Source organism: Urocitellus parryii, chromosome 10, assembly GCF_045843805.1.
Source record: "Urocitellus parryii isolate mUroPar1 chromosome 10, mUroPar1.hap1, whole genome shotgun sequence".
Lineage (NCBI taxonomy): Eukaryota > Metazoa > Chordata > Mammalia > Rodentia > Sciuridae > Urocitellus > Urocitellus parryii.
Genome location: NC_135540.1, coordinates 23765721 through 23781705, shown reverse-complemented (window position 1 = coordinate 23781705; position 15985 = coordinate 23765721). Strand labels below are relative to the sequence as shown.

Here is a 15985-nt window from a genome sequence, read left to right as displayed (position 1 = left end):
AAATTTTATGCTTCCAACCTGGAAGGTAAATGTATTAAAATACTCTTCCAAACAAAGTAAAAAAAAAAGGTATCTAGTATATTATGTATGGTAAACCCAATAAAAGCTGCCCCTGTGCGCTCACCTTAAAATAGTTTGTGTGACACTCTTATTCTTAACAAGCGACAGCGTTGTGACTGAGGTGGGAGCAGCACTTGTCGTTGGTCTGTCACAGTGAAGTCCTGTTAATGTGTTTAATCTGGCCATCTTGAGACTCAGCCCTTCAGAGAAAGTGATGAGCATATCTTAAAATAGAGTACTTGAAATTAATGATAGTACTCCTCCAATCTTTTATGAGGCAAAGTTCATGTCACTTCCAACACACATACACACACACTCTTTCACACATGTATGCACACACATACACACTCACACACATGCTTTTAAAAGAAAGAACATGCTCCTCCTAAGGAATACTCATAATTCCATTAGAATTATTAATCAAAGTTAGTGTTGTGAAACTATATGATTTTTTAATTAAAGTAATATGATCTGTGTTTCTGTCTGAATTCCATGAACAGACAAAAAGGGGAAAAGTGTTTTAGCTTTCTATAAAAGCAACATATTTAATTTACTCACGAGTCTAAAAACTAAGAAAAAATCTGAAAATTTAAATAGTAAGATATTTCTTTGCATTACTATAGTGATGCAGTTGTGTACAATGAATCAAAATTCATTCTGCTTACATCTATACCTAATTAAAATAAATAAATTAATAAATATTAATAATAAAAGATATTTTTTGCGAACTCTTTGTATTTTATTCCTCTAAAGAAGGAGACCTTCAGAAATAAATTGAAGAATTGGATGGCTCCAGTACCTAGTTTTTTTCTGTTTTGTAGTAGATTTTTTACTGAATTTATTAAGATGTCTATCAAGGGCACGATTTCCACATTTAGCCTTTTAATTAGTGAAAAACATTCTGGCAAAATTTATATGCACCCATTTTTGTGAACTGAAAGGATTTGGAGTAAAAATTTGTTATATTTCAACTTTTTTAAAAAATTCATGTTCTAATTTATATTATTTATTCTCACGGGGGTGTTAATAGACATTTATGCTCTTATGTAAATGAAGTAATATCAGTATTTAATTGTTATATGAGATCAGTGGTCCTTGCTTTATCTCTGAGTTAGGTCTTTTCTGAAGCATGTTGTTTAACTTTCTTCTTAACCATTTTATTCTGTGGTGTTAAATCTTAATGTTCCTTTTTCTCTCCCAGTGATCTTTAACACCTTGTATTTCAGCTTAAAAGAAATTAGCATTAAGAAAGTTGTATTATTTTAAGAATGGGACAGCTTTAGATTTACTTTCTCTTATCTAAGGCATATGTAATTTTTCATATTGATAAATTGATATTCTTAAACTTACTAATGAACAGAAAAAAGCTTAGATAAAAATGACATGACAAAAAAGTATGGCATTCATTTTTTTCAAATCAAAGAAAATGAATGCAACATAAAGTGCTTTAACCGTGTGGTGACAAGACAGTAAAAGCAGAGCATTTAGAAACTGGCCATTTTCAGTGGATTATAGATTATTTGTCTTCCAGTTCAAGCTCATGTATGGTAGCCTTCTACTGAAAACGTCATGTGACTGAACAGGTCCATGGAGCTACATTAGCATTTTAATGAATGCATAATGTTCACAGTAGAAGAAAGCCTACATTACCATCTTTTTTAGCTTGTGATCTTGGTGTTAGTATGAAGTATACCTTTTTATTTTTGGAGATAAATTTAGCCAGTAAGAGAAAGCCAGTAAGAGAAAGTGGCAGTGCGACATTTACCACCATTTAGATTTTAGTGTAGACATTTTATTTGCCTAAAATTGAAGCATTTGTCTTTATGGAAAAATGAAGTGCTTTATTAAAACTAATCAGTATAATCCTATGAAATAAAGTTACTAAACATCCATGTTAAGCTGAGGGAATTAGACACAAATGCTCTGGAGGGCAGAAGCTTTACAAACAATGTGGTCCTCCACACTAAGCACAGCAGTTACTCCTAGTTTGTCCTCCTTGGTTTCTTTTTTCTTTATGACTTCAGAAAGAAGCCCTGAACTCTTTTATCTCCTTATTTTGTATGTTACGACAAACTTGGCGGTGGTATCTAGTTTAGCTCTGTGGTTTCCTGTGATGTAACTCTCCATCCTTCACCTCCTTCACAACTGGAAAAGTGGCCCACTGCCTGAGGATCTCCCCTGCTCAACTTCTTGAAGTCTGAGCAGGGTCAAAAAGTAATTCAGGGTTTACTCTTCAGCTTTACAACAGTCCCAGTTTCCTTTTCTTCTGTTGACATATGAGGAAAAGGAATCTACAATTTGTAGGTGATATATTTAGTATCTATACATATCTGAGCGTATGTCAGGGTGTTTTGGTTTTGATTTTTTTTTTGTGAGAAGAGAATAATTTTTAAGTTTCCCATTTTAGAAAAGAAACAGCCTGGTGGGGTGAGGACACACCTGTAATTCCAGTGGTTCTGGAGGCTGCGGGAAGATCACAAGTTCAAAGCCAGCCTCATCAACTCCTCAAGGCCCTAAGTAGCTTAGCAAAATCCTGTCTCAAAATAAACAATTAAAAAGCATGACGGGGGGGGGGTTGCTATGAATGTGGCTCAGTGGTTGAGCACCCCTGGGTTCACCCAGATATATATAAAAAAGAAATAGCCAAGAGTTCTATAATATATTTCTAATCAAAAGATGCAGCCAGATTGGGGATACATGCCTATAATCCCAGCTACTCTGGAGACTGAGGCAGTTTAAGGCCAGCCTATGCAACTTAATGAAACCCTGTCTCAAAAACAAAATACAAAAAACAAACAAACAAACAAAAACAATAAAATAAAATAAAATGACTGGGTATGTAGCTAATAGTAGAGCCCTACTGGATTCAATCCCCAGGACCAACCATACACACACACACATAAAAAAAAAAAAAATTGAAAAGAAAAAAGAAAGAAATAGCATATTTATTTCCAACTCAATTTTTATTATTGTTGAAATAATAATAATTAGAAAATTAGAAATGCACATATCTAGTGCTTATATATCATTTAATCTAACAATAACTGAAGAAGTTAATATATCACCTGGAGATAATTGATTTAATATTTCAAATCCTACTAAAGATGGTTCAAGAATTAGAACTCAAGACTAGCTGTATAAGATTGGGTCCAGTCAAGAGGCAAAAAATATGTAGTAATTTGAGCAAGAACAGTATTTAACTATGACAGGGATTGAGGTAACTGTTATTATCTACTAAGGCATAAAAAGACTCTACAGAATTGAGAACGGCAGGTATAGGTAGTAGCCACTTCAATTCTGTCTGAGGCAGAATACCTATGGAAAGAAGAAATTTTAAAGAAGGCCGCTGGCTCCCACACTGAACTTTCGTCAGGGTGTTTTGGTTTTGGAGGAGGTGTAGCTGTGGCTCAGTAAGTGGTGGAGAATCTTCTGAGGGGACATGCTAGTTGGTTTCATGAAAAACCCCTTTCTAGGGTTCTTGAGAAAACTGTCCCTAGGGAGATATCACACTATGGCGCTCACGGGAAACCCATTTATGGAAAGGCCCTGCACGTGGACCTCTCCAGGAAGCTCCCAGTGGTGGGAGAGGAAGGCTGTGCCCTGGGGGGTGTCAGGGAAGCTGCCCTTCCTGGCTGGCCACTGTGTACCACAGGAACCTGCCAAAAGAAGCATCCAGAACCAAGAAGATCCCCTTCATTCTCTAGTTCACACTTGACTGCCGTTTGTGGTTGACACCTAAAATAATGCCACATGGCAGGTAAAAATGTTCTAGTCTCTCAAGTAAGGGAAGGTTGGATTTGGAGCTGTAAGATAATAGATTGATAGCTGATTCCATGCCAGTATCAGAAAATTGAAATCTATTTTCTTTTTCTTTCTTTTTTTGGTATGAGGGGAAAGGGTGCCAGGGATTGAACTCAGGGGCACTCACCCACTGAGCCACACCCCCAGCCCTATTTTGTATTTTATTTGGAGACAGGGTCTCACTGAGTTGCTTAGCACTTCGCTTTTGCCGAGGCTGGCTTTGAACTTGAGATCCTCCCAAACTCCTGGGATTATAGGCGTGTGCCACAGAACGAGGCTAGTAGGAATCTACTTTCTTAATCATTGCACCATACTGTCTGTTACTTTACCAGAACATGTGACTTTTAACAAAATAAAGGCAACTAAGAGGAAAGGAAGGAAGGAATACATAGATTTTAAATGGAGGTTTGCATTATTAGCATATCTGTTGTCTTTGAAATGTTTCTTAGGTAGAGGCACTTTAATTGCTCAGAAGACTGACCCATTGAATTTTAAGGCACTGACTTAGCAACCAAAAATGGAAATTGCGAACTGGAGGTCCAAAGGCCATAGCCAAATTTTATTTTTCACCCTACAATTTAAATTAATTTTTAATTCCAGTTTTCACATCTAGTTAATGCAGGTCATGTTTAATTGACAAAGATTTGTTGGCAAATATCCTTAAATATCCATATCCTACCTGATGCATTTACAGAAAAATCTAGGCAAGTTAACTTCTCTGGGTCTCAGTTTCTTCACATAACAGAAACAATAAAATAGTACCTACTATATTGGTACATTATGATAATTAAAAGTGTTAATATTTTTATGCACTTAAAGAAGTAATCTTTGTATCTAATAAGTGCCATATAAATGTTTGTCAGATTAAAAAAATCAATTACAGCATATACATTTTTATATTTTCTTAAAATCCATAGACTAAAATTATTAATTCTTTAAGTATTTCCAGTTTATGAAACTTTATGTTTAGTTATAACAATTTTGTCAGATTAATCTGATTCCATTGTTTCATAGCAATTAAAAATAGATCATTATGTTATAGAATGTACAATGTGATTGCTGTTCATTGTTTATTTTAATTTTTTTCTATAGTTTTAGCAACGTGGTAGCACTTGAAGATGATATTAGTAAAGCCTTTACTCTTTAATTTTTGCAAGGAATTATATGAACAGTAAGATTTTTGGCAAAGAAACTTTGATGACAGAAAATCTGTAGTTTCAATGTAACACTTAGTTTTCAAATCAGTAGCTTCTAATTTGCATGTCCCAAACTAAACATGTTAGATATACTGTAAATATCTAAAACTTAAAAATTTCTGCTTTAATATTCTTTTTTTCCTTTTTTTTTCACAGATAAGTCACTAACACATCCTGAAGTGATCAAAAGGGCCCATGCAATTGAACTGTTATTTATGCTCTACCCTCCTAAAGGTGCCCATGTGGGCAACAAAGGCAGACTAAAGTCAACCTGGCTGAGACCCATAGTAAATGGAGAAGAAGGATATAAATATATAGGTAAGATCCGCACTTGTTGTTTGTATAATGAGGAAATGATGCTTTGTGCTTGCTTACCTCTTGTTTATCACTTGGATGAGATTGGGTGTTACATAGTAGGTTCCCTTTACTTCATAGGTATTATGTTTGCAAGTTAAAAACTATCTGTTTTGTATTTTGGTGCCTTTGCAGAATTTTGGAAGCCTAGTGTATATACCCATTCACCTGTTGATGGACAGAGATTTTTTACTTTTTGATTACTATAGGTAAAGCTGCTATGAACCTTCAGGTTCAGGATTTTGTGTAGACATGTGCTTACGTTTCCCTTAGCTACCATGTTTTCCAAATTGATCATACCATTTCATGTTCCCCCATGTGCAGAGAGGAGTTACTTCTTTTCCACAGCTATATTAAGCCTTACTTAATCAGTCTTTCTAATTTTTGCCGATATAATAGATACATTTGTTTGGTATCCCATTGTGGTTTTAATTTGAATATCTCTAGTAAATAATGAGAGTTGGCATCTTTTGAAGTATTTGTTACTTATGTGTCTTCTTTGGTGAAGGGTCTGTTTATAGCTGTTGGCTATTTTATAATATTTAGGATCGTTATTAAATTTAGAGAGTCCTTTAGATATTCTGGGTACAAATCCTTCAGTACATATGTGCTTTGCAAATATGGTTTATCTTTTCTTTCTTTCAGTATTATTTTTTGAAGAGACGTTTTAAATTTTGATGAAGTCCAATTTATCCTGTATTTCTTTATGGTTTATATTTTTAGCTAAAAAAATTTGGCCAGACTTGGGGTCACAAAGATATTCTTCTAGAAATTTTGTAATTTTAAATTTTATATTTCAGTGTACAATTGGTTTTGAGTACATTTTTGTACATGATTCAAGTCTTATATTGAAAATTTGTTTCTATATATTCATATACAAATTTTCCAGTAGTATTTATTGAAAAGACTTTCCCCCTTTGAATTCACTGAACTTTGTAAAAACTAAATAGAACAAGAAGGTATGTGGTTGGCTAACAACTACATGAAAAGGTAATTAACATCATTAGTTACTAAGGAAATACACATCAAAATCATAGTGAGATAACATTACTTATCTATTAAGAAGGTTAAAATTAAAAAAAAAAACAACTTTACATCTAACAATACCGGATTGGAAGGATATGGAGATTGTGTTGCTAGTGGGAATTCAAGATAGTACAACTTCCTTGGAAATATTTTGGTACTTTTTAAATAAAATTAAAAAAAAATTTAACCATAAAACTTAGCCATCCTACTCCTAAGTAATTACTTAAGATTAATGAATCATTTTTGTACACAAAAACCTACACATGAATGTACATAACTGAGTTATTAACTACCAAATGCTGGAAATAACACAAATGTTCTTCAATGGGTGAATGGATAGACAAGATTTGTTCATCCATGCAAATGGAATGCAATAAGCAGTAAATTAGCTCTAAATAAAAGGGAGGCTAACTTCACTTAGCATTATATTCTCCAATGCCATCCATTTACCTGCAAATGCCATGATTTTATTCTATTTTATTGCTGAGTAAAATTCCATTATGTATAAGTGTCACTTTTTTTATCCATTCATCCACTGAAGGCCATCTAGGTTGACTCCATAGTTTAGCTATTGTGAATTGTGCTGCTAGAGACATTGATGTGGCTGTGTCCCTGTAGTATTTAGTTTTTAAGTTTTTTGCACCAATTTGCAGTCTCACCAGCAATTTATGAGTATACCTTTTCCCCTACTCCTCACCAAAACTTATTGTTGTTTGTCTTCACAATAGCTGCCACTCTGACTGGAGTGAGATGATACCTTAGAGTAGATTTGATTAGCATTTCTGTAATTGCTAGAGATGGTGAACATTTTTTTCATATATTTGTTGATTGATTCTAAGTCCTCTTCTAAGAAATGTCTGTTCAGGTCCTTGGCCCATTTGTTGATTGGGTTATTTGTTTTTTTTTAATGCTTAGCTTTCTGAGTTCTTTATATACCCTAGAGATTAGTGTTCTAAAGGCCGAATATTTTCTCTGATATAAGGAGGCTGACTCATAGTGGGGTAGGGAGGGAGAGCATGGGAGGAATAGACAAACTCTAGATAGGGCAGAGGGGTGGGAAGGAAAGAGAGGGGGCAGGGGATTAGCAAGGATGGTGGAATGTGATGGACATCATTATGCAAAGTACATGTATGAAGACACGAATTGTTGTCAACATACTTTAGATACAACCAGAGATATGAAAAATTGTGCTGTATATGTGTAATAAGAATTGTAATGCATTCTGCTGTTATTTATTTTTTTAAAAAATCAATAAAAAGAATGGACAAAAAAATAAATAAAAGGGAGGGAAGGATTGACAAACACAGCAACATGAATGAATCTCAAATGCATCATGATAAGTGACAGTGAAAGAAGCTGGATTCTGAGGCCATGCACTGTACGATTACATTTAAATGATAGTTTGGAAAAAACAGAACTGTAGGAGCAAACATCAGGCCTGTGGTGCCCAGAATTTAGGGCTGGTGGTTGGGGGTCTGCTACAAAGAGGGGATTCTGAGACTTGGAGGAGCTGTTCTGTATCTTGATCACATTAGTGGTTGTACAAAGTCAAAACCCATAGAGCTGTACATCAAAAGTAGTAAATTTTATTGCCCATAAAAATTTTTAAAATTAAACCCAAAATAAAAAGAAAATTTCAACCATTGTCCAGCATCTCCATAAAAGATGTATACATCATTTGTCATTAGGGAAATATAAAACCACAATGAGATATCACCACACGACCTACCCAAAGGGCTCAAATTTAAAATACTGGCCATACTAAGTATTGGCAAACATGTGTAGCTACCAGAACCCTACTATTCTCTCACTGAAAAATGTAAAATGGTACAAACTTTGACACAATATTTTGGCACTTTCTTAAAAAATTTAACATATACCTGTCACACAACCTGATCACTACATACCTATTTATCCATCAAAACTTTATTTTTTTATTTATTCAAAAACTTGTGAGTAATCCTAGAATCCATTATTGTAAAAGAATCAAACTAGAAACAACTAAAATGACAGAAGAATTGATAAGCATGTTGTAATATTTCCATGTAGAACACTAAGACATAAAAAGAAAAAATCTTGATACTATTGACACAGACAGTATCTATGAATTCTAACATAATTGTGCTAAGTAAAAGAAGCTAGATGAAAGAGAGCACACACTGTATGATTTGTTTCTACAAAATTGTATAAAATGCATACTAACTCATAGTGATAGAAGGCTTGTGGTTGTATGGTGATGGGGATTGGGAGTGGGAGTAAGGGACAATTAGGGTGATGGAAATGTTTGTCAGTTTGATTGTGGCAATGGTTTCATGGATGCACACATGCCAAAATTCATCACATGATACACTTTAAATATGTGTAGTTTGTTGTTTCTCATTTATACCTCAATAAAGCTATAAAATAGTGAAGCTTTTATTTTGGTCATATTTTTGAAAGAGATTTTTCTCTTTCAGTTTTAAAACTTGCATGTTAGACATGATTTAAAGAGGGTCATGAGTTGGGGTGTAGCTCAACAGTAAAGAGCTTGCCTTGGATATATAAGTCCTTAGGTTTGATACCTAGCACTGCGAAATAGATTAGATGCTGGTGCATATGAATGTCTACTTAAGAGCATAATTCTGTGAAAGCCCAGAGGAAGAGGAGGTAAAGAAAGAGAAAATTATGAAAAAAATAAAAGAATGTCTCAAGTTTAAGGCTTCAGGTTCTTTAAGATGAAGAAAAACCCTGGTTGCTATTTATTTTCTCTTTGCAATTGTCCACCTAAAATTACCAGAACATGACTATTTCATTCTATAGATTTCTGTTTTTATTTAGATCCCATTTGCAGATATTTTTATTAAATAACTATAAAGAAAACATCCAAGTGGCTTTATGTCATAACTTGAAGTCTCCATCTTTCAAATTTTTATGCTGGTCTTTTCCCCTTCTTCTTGGGTAAGTGACCAGACACTTGCATCTTTTTGAATTACAGTTGTTATTAAACTGACTGACAAGAGAGTTGAAGCATTTGCCATGAAAAAGATTAGTCTATTTCTGAAGTGCTTTCTGAAACTGAGTAACTCCCTAACTATAAACATTTTAGGGAAGCTAGCTCTGGGAATTTATGATGTGTTCCAATATTAATACTCCACAATGTGAGCACTGTTGTTTATTGATTTCACTGTGTAGATTCAGAGATGTATCATCAGCAAGAACAGATGAATAGTTAATAGAGTTACGAATGCTCTATAAATGCCTTGGGTTACTAACAAATCTTCTAGGATTAGGACCATGTATTCTCTAAAAATTTTCCTGGTGTGTCCATATTTTCATATCCCATCATTCCTCTAATAGCGTTTGGATATAATTGGAATGCTGCATGAGTCATAACTTTGATTTGCTTATGCACAAAGAATTTCTCCTAAATGATAATTTTATAAGCTTAGACCAAGTTTAAAAAAAAAGTCTTCAATTATTTTTTCAGAGATCTATGTCTTGCCAGACTTATTTTCAGAAAGGCTGTTTTGGAAAGTTAGTCTTTCAACATGTTTTTGCTTGTTTTTCCTTATGCTCTATCTGTCCTTAATCTCCCCTAACTCTCCTCCAAAAATAGTTTTTGTTCCAATCCCTCATTGATCTTTTGTGACCTTCGTTAATTTTCAATCAGGAAGCTGTAGATTATAGTAAGTAACATCCTAGCCCTGTAACTCTTGGATTTTAAATAGAGATACCTTGAAAGATATAGGTTAGCCATTATCTTTCAAGAAAATCCTTTAGAGAATACAAATGGATGATTAAATTACTTTCTCAAACCAATGGTCCATTTTAACTGAAATCATATTATTGTATTACTGTAAGGTTTCTAATTAGTTCATATCCTGAGTAATGAGCAAAGACTTCTAGTGCTACTACTTCTTTTCTATATATCATTTAGTACACTTCATATCATAAATTCTACTTGCCCTTATACCATATGGTTACTTAAATTATGTAATTAATACTGTAACCTGATTCCCTGGCCTAATCACTGTTGTGTTACCCATTAAAAGAGTACAAAGTATCCTTTTATGTCATTCAGTTTGTTCCATGGCCTTTAGGCAAGATTTGATGTATATTAACCAAATGAGAATCTATCCCATCTTAAAAGACTGAAGCAATTACACAGACGTCCTTAACAGTTAAGTCTGATTTTCGATGATCTTTTTCAGAATGACCTGCTTTGCAACATCAGTAACATAAAACTTTCTTATCTAATACACCCTTTATTGCAGGTATAACATTTTCAATATTCACAAAGCAAAGGTTATGCTTATGTTCTTATGACTCTCTCTCTTTTTTTCTAGACCAAATAAAATATCCTTCAGAAGCCCATCTTGTAGTTCTTCATACCTTTTTTTTTTTTTTTTTTTTTTTTTAGTGAGAGAGGAGAGAGAGAGATATATAGAGAGAATTTTTAATATTTATTTTTTAGTTCTCAGCGGACACAACATCTTTGTTGGTAGGTGGTGCTGAGGATCGAACCCGGGCCGCACACATGCCAGGCGAGCGCACTACCGCTTGAGCCACATCCCCAGCCCTCTTCATACCTTTTGGAACTTCTCTCTAAACATATTTTTTTTTCCCCAAATTGGCTCATCCTTTTGAGAGATGGAGCTCAGAATCAGACATTATAATCCAATGTATGTCTGATTTATTATGAATATAATTTTAGCTACTGCTAATTCTGCTTATATCCTGGTACCCTTTTAAAGACTCTTTCAGTGCACATCCTAATATTTACTTGGATTTCTAGCTATAATTTTGATCTAAATTTTTCTTATTTTTTTTCTTGTGGTTATTTGATAGTGTGTGATTTATTTTCCTTTCTTACATTTATGCTCCTCCCCTGCCCTGGTTTTCCTTCACTTATTGAAATGCATACATTTATTACTCCTCACATAATTAACCTGAATTTTGAGCCTATTCTTTTAGGTTTTTGTAGAATAAAGATGATTCTTCAGGATTAATCATTATAATGTGAAAAACCCAAATTCTGATTTGAAAGGAACTATATTTAAATGCCACAGGTATCTGCTCAAGAATAGGAAATGACCTCTTGTAATTCAGATAAGTTCATATGTGCTATGGTTAGTTCAGTGTTGGGCTTTACCTGCTTGCTTTAGGAGAAGAATGTTGTCAATGAAAATTCTATTTTTATGTCCAGTGGGACTTGTCTGGGTCTGTGCCCATTCATCTAGTTTTGCTCACTGTACAGGGCCAGCAGTATCTCTCCTGTTCTCTAACTCCTGTTTGGTTTCCTTTGTTAATGGTAAATGAAGAGAATGTGCTGTCATGTTTGGGGAAAATATTTTATGTTTACAGGGTTCAGCTGGTTAAATCTTTACACACTCGGTACTCACGGGAACCATCCCAGAGAAAGATAAAGATGTTATGCTGAATCTAGTTAAAGTTTTTCAACTGTGCTCGAGTTACTAAAACTTCTTCAGGATGCTGATATGGATTTTCTCATTTAGAGGAATGAATATGTGCTATGTGAATGCCATTTTTCCTTGTACTTCAGTGATGAAATCTGAGATGTGTCTTCCACCCGCAAACCCAGCTTTACTGGGTTTGGTTCTTAACTGGTTGTCCTTAAGTTGAGGAGAAGATGTTAAGAGGGCATCCTGTCCATAATGTAAAGGAAACAGGAGTTGAATATTTCCAACTGTATATGTTTACTTAACAACTCTTTATCAGAGTCCTCCTATATGTTGGCAAGAAATGTTGAGAAATATTCTTAATTCCTGTCCTTGCAGATCCAAAACACGGTCAGAATTTTTGTTCAAGTAGGCCCATTGGAAAGTGCTCTTGGTCCATGGGTCAAATGCAATGCTATGGAATGAAGAAATCTTGAAATCTTGGAATTACATCTAGAAATGACAAACAATGATACTAACCTTCAGTATCTGACATGAAAACGCAAAGCTGAATTCATTGTCTACTATGTAAGAGAGAATCATGTTAGTGAAGCACATTCCCTCAGAGCCAAGCTGACTGATAATCTTTTATAGGGTTTTTGGGAAATGCAGAAGCTGGTCTCCAAGATGGTCTCAGTGATGTGCTTCCTGATGTCCATGCTCTTGTGTGCTGTCCTCTCACATTGCATCAGAGTTGGCCTATGTTACCAACAGAACATAACAGAAGTCATGGTACATTATTTCTGTGGCCAAGTTGTAAAAAGTTTTCTGGATTCTGCTTTGTTTTCTCTGGGATGTGTTTCTTTGAGAAAACTAGTTGCCACACCCAGACACTTCAACAGTCCAGTTGAGAGGACTATGTAACAATGACCTGTGACCTTCTGCCTACAGCCAGTGAGACACTGAGGTCTATGTGTGTAATGCTACATGAAGTAGTGCCACCAGGCCCAGTCGATCCATTGGATGACTGAAACCTCCTGAGAGACCATGAGTCTTTCTATGCCAGATTCCTCACTCTTAGAAACTGTGTGAGATAAATATGTGTTCATTGAAGGTTCTCATTTGGGGGAATTTGTTACCCAGCAATAAATGATAGCTGTAGGATTTAAGTAAGTGATTAGTGGCTTTTAGCAGTGGAAGCAAAATGACACAATTTATGAGTGTGGTTTAGTAGGAAGACTAAGTTTCTGATTGGATTTCAAAATGTGTTAATAGATTAAGACTTTTGATCACTGGTTAATTTTCGAAAGTTGGATCTCTTGTTAATTGGCTTTCAGAATTGTTGAACTTAGTTGTCACTAATTGATAAAACAGATTTAAAACTGGTTCTGTTTTTTTTTTGTGTTTGTGTGTGTGTGTGTGCGTGTGTGTGTGTGTGTGTGTGTATGTGAGTGATCATGGCTATAGAATGAAAATTGACTGATAAAAGAATTTTAATAGTTTCAACTTGTTACCATAACTGTAGAAATGCTGGCTTTTCTTGGGATTATGGGGAAATGTCATTCTCAATAAATAGGCACATGAAGAAAAAAAATTAGAGATTATATGCTTACTGACATCAAATAAGCAATTAAATGTAATTGTTTTAGAGAAGGTAATGACTACATCTGGCAGCATGAAGAGGTGGTTTTCTGAAGAAGAGGATATATAAGTTTACTAGAGCTACCAGGTCGAGAAAGGCAGTGTTGCAGGTAGTGGGGAAGAGCATGGGAACTGTAAGAAATTCATTTTGTTTGTTTATACTACTTTACCTAGCACAGGATTCTTTTTAAGATAATGGTTTTATAGAGTCAGATAAATAGGTGACATGGTATAAAATGGAAAGTCAATAATAATATGTTCGAAATATGCCCCACTTGAACTAAAATTTTTTAGACCATTTATGATTCTATATATAGTTTTAGGTCTCTTTCTCTCTCATACATGCATGTGTAATTAGGGACTTTGTATATGTGAATAATTAAAAGTGATATAATCATGTAATATGTCATTAGGGGTTAGGGTAACTCATATTCTAAAGGGCATTTTATGTAATAAATTCAGTTTTTCAGAATGCAATAAAGAACTTGGACTTTTTAAAGCAAGTGTTTCTAGCCTGTCAAAATTGACATAAAAAGAAAATCTCTTGAAGCCCACAGATGTCTCAATCAATATCCATTTACCTTTACTTTAGATACTAGAAAAGCCACATTCTTATTGAAGAGAAATTTCTTGTAATCTATGGTGCTCAACTTTTATGCCCAGTATTCACTTTATGTAATGAATATTTTGTAATTTAACTTCTGTTTTCATAGATAATTCAAACATAAAACACATACATATATAATTTTATATATATGAAAACATATTTAGAAGTATATAAGTCCTTATAATACATATATAATTAATAATAAAATATCGTTTACATACTATACAAAATTTTATACTTAAATTTTATAATATTTGTATGTGTGGAAATCATATATGCAGGTAGTAATATATACTAGAAATATAAATAAAAGAAAAAGATGGTGTTTGAGAGTATGTACTTTAATATATAAATGCCAAGGCGTGACTATACTAGAAAATCTAATAAAATAGTTATATGCTTGCAGCAATACATATGACACACCATAAATATGACAGCTACAAATATAGACTGATAAAAGTGTTTTATATTGTCAGCTCAAATACTTTGAGAAGCATTTCTTTTGGGGGTAGTAATTTTACAATCAATGAACAGTTCTTGGTGAGGTTCTGAATATGACAGTGTATGCTTGGGTTTTACATTGTACTGTGTTCTCTACACAGTATTTTAAAACAGTGCTAAAAAATCTTTGTATTTATCTATAAAAGGAAGCTGTGTCCTATGCTTACAAGTATATGCAGGATTTTCTCCCATGAAGTTACAATAGACTATATTACATTTGTTTAGAATATGGGATATTTATTTGTTGCACAAGACCAATCCTTTTATCAGAGGACATACTGTATCCTAGATCCTTATCTAATAAGTTATTTGGGCTCATCACAACCATTAAGAAAAAAACTAATACCGTACACGTAAAGTTTAAAAATCTTCCTTAGAAGCCCCATCCTGGTAAAATTATCTGTGTCAAATATAAATATTTAACTATATGTATTGATACACACACATGCACACACATACTCTTGAAGTTGTAAATAAAATAAAGCATACTTTAAAACCAAATATGAATTTTAATTTGAGATTGTTGAGTAATACATAAACATAGGTGAAAAGCTTAGCGGTTTCTGGTATCTACCATGATTATTGTGAAGATTATTACATGTGTCAACTTGTAATCAGTAGACTAACTAAAGAAGGCCTTCCTCACCAATGCAGGTGGGCCTCATCCAATCTCTTAAGGTCCTGGATTTAACCAAAAAGATGAAGGCAGAACAATTTCCCTGCTTGAGCTGGGGCATCCATCTTCTCCTACCCTGGGCATCAGTACCCCTGGTACTTGGGCCTTGGGACTGAGACCAGGACTTTAACTATTAGTCGCCCATTTTTTCGCTTTCAGACTCAGACTGAAACTCATTGGTTCCCTGGGTTCTTGGGCCTTCAAGTTGCACTACCTAAGCAGCTTTTCTGAATCCCAGTTTGCAGATGACAGATGTTTTAGTCTCCAGAATAGCATGAGCCAATCCTTCATGATCCATCACTTTGCATAAACCTGCATGTGTCCTATTGGTGCTATTCTTCTGGAGAACACCAACTAATGCAATTATTATGATGATACACTGATATAGGTAATTTAGTTATCTTTTCAATTCATAATCTTAAAAGATTCAGAACAGTATGTTTTCTGTGCATTTTCTTATTTCATCTTAATCATTTATATAATAAATGTTATTATCAATTATACCATGCAGAGGAAGATTTCATATTCCATCAATCAAAATAATTTGCTTGGGAACATAGAGCTATTGGGCAGTGCCACCAGTCTTTCAGCTCAGTCATTTGACCCTAGAGCAAGCACTTACGACTTTATACTGCAGTAAATATGGTGATTTATTTTAAATGGTCTTAAGCCATCATGAAAATATTAAATTATGATTAATTTATTCATTTATAATTTAGTAAAGTATGTATAACAATTTACCTTA

General features: G+C 34.1%; 1 protein-coding gene across 1 annotated transcript in view; it reads left to right on the top strand.

Moving 5' to 3' along the window:
* The window catches only part of LOC144257129 (IQ domain-containing protein M-like), a 185725-nt gene that overhangs the window by 106631 nt on the left and 63109 nt on the right, over nucleotides 1–15985 (top strand). The window contains exon 6 of the mRNA XM_077803104.1: nucleotides 5214–5375. Coding sequence (XP_077659230.1) covers nucleotides 5214–5375 — 162 coding nt within the window. The remainder of the gene's footprint in view (nucleotides 1–5213; nucleotides 5376–15985) is intronic.